The sequence below is a fragment of the Limulus polyphemus genome, unplaced genomic scaffold (genome assembly GCF_000517525.1).
Source record: "Limulus polyphemus unplaced genomic scaffold, Limulus_polyphemus-2.1.2 Scaffold7941, whole genome shotgun sequence".
Lineage (NCBI taxonomy): Eukaryota > Metazoa > Arthropoda > Merostomata > Xiphosura > Limulidae > Limulus > Limulus polyphemus.
In genome coordinates, this window is record NW_013673551.1 from 19,219 (window position 1) to 23,415 (window position 4,197).

The 4,197-nt window shown below is 29.0% G+C and overlaps 1 protein-coding gene across 2 annotated transcripts in view; it reads right to left on the reverse strand.

Annotated features, from left to right (window-relative positions):
• The window catches only part of LOC106474991 (UDP-glucose 6-dehydrogenase-like), an 18,102-nt gene that overhangs the window by 7,607 nt on the left and 6,298 nt on the right, over positions 1-4,197 (reverse strand). For both annotated transcript variants that reach the window (XM_022403234.1, XM_022403235.1), the window contains exons 4-6: positions 2,206-2,300; positions 1,670-1,803; positions 150-245 (exon numbers count right to left, since the gene is read on the reverse strand). In XM_022403234.1, the coding sequence (XP_022258942.1) occupies positions 150-245; positions 1,670-1,803; positions 2,206-2,300 (325 nt within the window). The remainder of the gene's footprint in view (positions 1-149; positions 246-1,669; positions 1,804-2,205; positions 2,301-4,197) is intronic.

Here is a 4,197-nt window from a genome sequence, read left to right on the forward strand (position 1 = left end):
AACATGTTAATATTGGAATGATTAGATACATGAAGTATGACATGTTAATATTGGAATGATTACATACATGAAGTATACCATGTTAATATCGGAATGATTAGATTTATTAGAACTTCACTAAGCTGCATGTAAAGAATGTCCAGACTTACTCAATTATTTGTTGTTGATTTACTTTGGGATCATAAATGGATATGTGGGCTCCTTCTTCTAACAGATGTTTACACACATAGATAGCAGGAGATTCTCTAAAATATTCAATTATTAATATTTTATATTAACTCTAACAAATAGTTGTAGTTGAAAAGTTTCATTGAACTGAAAGATGAGAAAACAATGTTTTGAATTAGATATGAAAAAAATTTTACAAAATTGTTGACTTTTCTAATAATACAAAATTTACAAAAATTGGATTATTACACAAAACAAAGTTTATCTGAACATCATTCAAACAATATCAGACCAGAGAAAGATAGAAACTACATATCTATGATGTGCTTCGTACAAAACTAACTTGAAAACAACAACAATCACCAGAGAAACTATATCTGAATAATGTGCTTCAGATAAAACTAACTTCAAAATACAATCTAATACAGAATGTATGGAAAAATGCCAATTATTGAATAATGGATGAGAAAACACCCACTACTGAAGAATGGATGATAAAACAACACCCACTACTGAAGAATAGATGATAAAACAATACCAACTACTGAAGAACTTATGAGAAAACAATACCCACTACTGAAGAATGGATGATAAAACAATACCTACTACTGAAGAATGGATGATAAAACAATACCCACTACTGAAGAATGGATGATAAAACAACACCCACTACTGAAGAATAGATGATAAAACAACACCCACTACTGAGGAATGGATGATAAAACAATACCCACTACTGAGGAATGGATGATAAAACAACACCCACTACTGAAGAATAGATGATAAACAATACCCACTACTGAAGAATGGATGATAAAACAATACCTACCACTGAAGAATAGATGATAAAACACCCACTACTGAAGAATAGATGATAAAACAACACCCACTACTGAAGAATAGATGATAAAACAACACCCACTACTGAAGAATAGATGATAAAACAATACCCACTACTGAAGAATGGATGATAAAACAATACCTACTACTGAAGAATGGATGATAAAACAATACCCACTACTGAAGAATAGATGATAAAACAAAACCCACTACTGAAGAATGGATGATAAAACAACACCCACTACTGAAGAATAGATGATAAAACAATACCCACTACTGAAGAACTGATGAGAAAAAAACACCCACTACTGAAGAATGAATGATAAAACAATACCTACTACTGAAGAATAGATGATAAAACAATACCCACTACTGAAGAATGAATGATAAAACAACACCTACTACTGAAGAATAGATGATAAAACAAAACCCACTACTGAAGAATAGGTGATAAAACAATACCCACTACTGAAGAATGGATGATAAAATAACACCCACTACTGAAGAATAGATGATAAAACAATACCCACTACTGAAGAACTGATGAGAAAAAAACACCCACTACTGTAGAACTGATGATAAAACACCAACAACTCAAGGATGGATGAGAAAATAACATTTACCAAACATCAGGGCTTTTTCTGAACCTCCATTTTCATACCTTGTATCTCCTGTATTCTTCTTGAAAGCAAATCCAAAAATTGTAATCTTCTTATCAGTAAGTGTGTTAAAAAGTTTTTCAGCAATTCTTCGAACAAATCGAGTTCTCTGATATCTGTTCATTTCTATTACCTGCTGATACACATAAAATAAGAAATGAAATTAAGCATGGTAACTGATGTAAAATCTCCTGTCCTTTAGCTTTAGTTGAAACAGAAATTAGGAACTTTTAATACTAATAACTGGTATAAGTGCTTTATAACAAGTGCTTTAGTTTTAGAAGGAACAGCAATAAAGTACTTTTAAACATGGTAACTGGTGTAAAAGCCTAAAATTGCTTCAGTTATTATTAATTTTATATTTACTTATATCTTCAAGTATGTACCTAACATTTAAGATTATTTTTTTTTTATTTAATCCTGGTTATGATCAATATCGAGGTCAAAGCAGATGTTACTTATTGACAATTTAAAAATATTAAATTTGTTTCTGATGTTTAAAAACAATGATTGAAACACACTTTCTAGAACAACCTACCTGATACCAGTAATTTGCAACTTCTTGAAGGTTTAAGGACTCGCACAGATATACAAGGTTCAATACATCTTTTTGAAAACAACTTCCTCCAAACCCTAAATTTAATAAGAATAAAAAATTGATTAACTCTGTGACTAGGGGTACAAACATAACAACCAAAGTAACCATGAGATTATTCATAGTATAACTTTTGTTCATATCTTCATAAACTTTTGCAAACTGTCAGTAAATATTATAAGGCTTTTGTATACAAAATATCAGGTTTTTTAAATAAGTATTTTGATTAAAAATTTGCTCATGAATTTTTACTTTGGAAATGTTGACTATCAAACATGCAAAGTGATTTTGATTTTAAGATTAAAAATACTTTTCTTCACCTGAATAATTATCAAATTTCATTTGTTAAATCTCTAAAACCTCCTAAACAAAATCAAAATTTCTTTTTATAAGAGGTTTATATTTTATCTGTTATTTTCTCTACCCTACTATGCGGGGTCAGTTGATTTGACCAATCTCATAACCACCATAAAAATTAGGAGATAAATATAAATTAACCTATTTTCTTTCTAGAATAACTGCAAATTGTAACAGGAAATCACAATTGTTTATTCTAAATTGCTTAAAGCTAATAACAGTATACATCTAGCTATATTTATTAATTTCTTTGTTTTATTGACTTTTGAACCATGTCTAACTAATAATCCCACCACACAAGTTGTAAATCACAAGTGCAGCTTATGTTAACATATCAAATAGCATAAAACTAGTCTACAAGGAAAAATCTTACTCTTCTTAGTCTTAGTACTAGCATACAAGTATTGTGTAAAATACAGCAACATTTCAGTTACCATACATTACATATGAGCATATATTATTAAATTACTTAAATTTCAGTTACTTTTCTTAAAAGACAGAACAGTAGATATAAAAAACATATAGAAAACAATGATCTCTACTGCTTAGGATGTTACAAAAATTTCTGTACTCGTGCATCATACTTGCTATGCCTCACCAAATTTCACACGTTCAGGATGTAAAAATTAAATTTGGTAGGTTTTTATATATTGATTTTGGATTAACAAAAGTTATAAATTACATTACCGATACCACAAAAAATCCCCTGTAATTTATCAGGCTTCCTAACTAAACTTTATTTGAGTCTAAAACATCTCATTTCTGATCAGAATATCGCCTTGATCATCACACTTCAAGCTCTCAAACGATAATGATAGCTTTACCCTCATAAATACTTTAGGAAGACTGACAGTATTATGTAGTTCAAAATGAGTGCTTTAAATTGGTTAAAAACAAGTAATTGAAAGAAATGGGTTTAGATAAACACGTATTTTCAAAAGAGGATTTGGTGGACAAGCCATTGTGAGAGAGTTGCTAAATATAATATCTCGGCAAATAGAAAAGGTAGGAGGTTCTTATTTTATATTGTCAATATTGGTAATTTCACTGTCTACTTTGTTAAAAGCTACAGACATTGTTTGTGGGTGTCATAAAATGTAAAAGCAGAAGATGATGTATCAGTTCATGTAATCAATATTTAGCTTTTTTTATATTTATTTTTGAATTAAGAAATTAAATAATGTATAATAATAAAATTCCAATCATAAACTACAATTTGATTACACATTTATTGACATACCTTCATAAAATAGTCTATATATATAAAAGAGGAAGTTTGTTTATTTTTTTATTTTCTTCGCTATAGGAAACCAAATGGTTAAACTTGCAAATTTTAAAATAACTTCATAATAACCAGTTTTTTACAAGAAATTTAATGGTGCTATTTATTTTGTATTTAGTGTAGTATTTAATGACAAAATTAACAATTAATGATCACTGCACCATTTTTTGTAATAAACATACAAATATAAACATGTTTTGCACATAGAAATCTTTATGGCGAGAGACACTCAGATCACCTTGCTGTCAATTCTGTATTTCCAAAAACAGTTTTATTTAAATAGTGCTAAGTGGTTT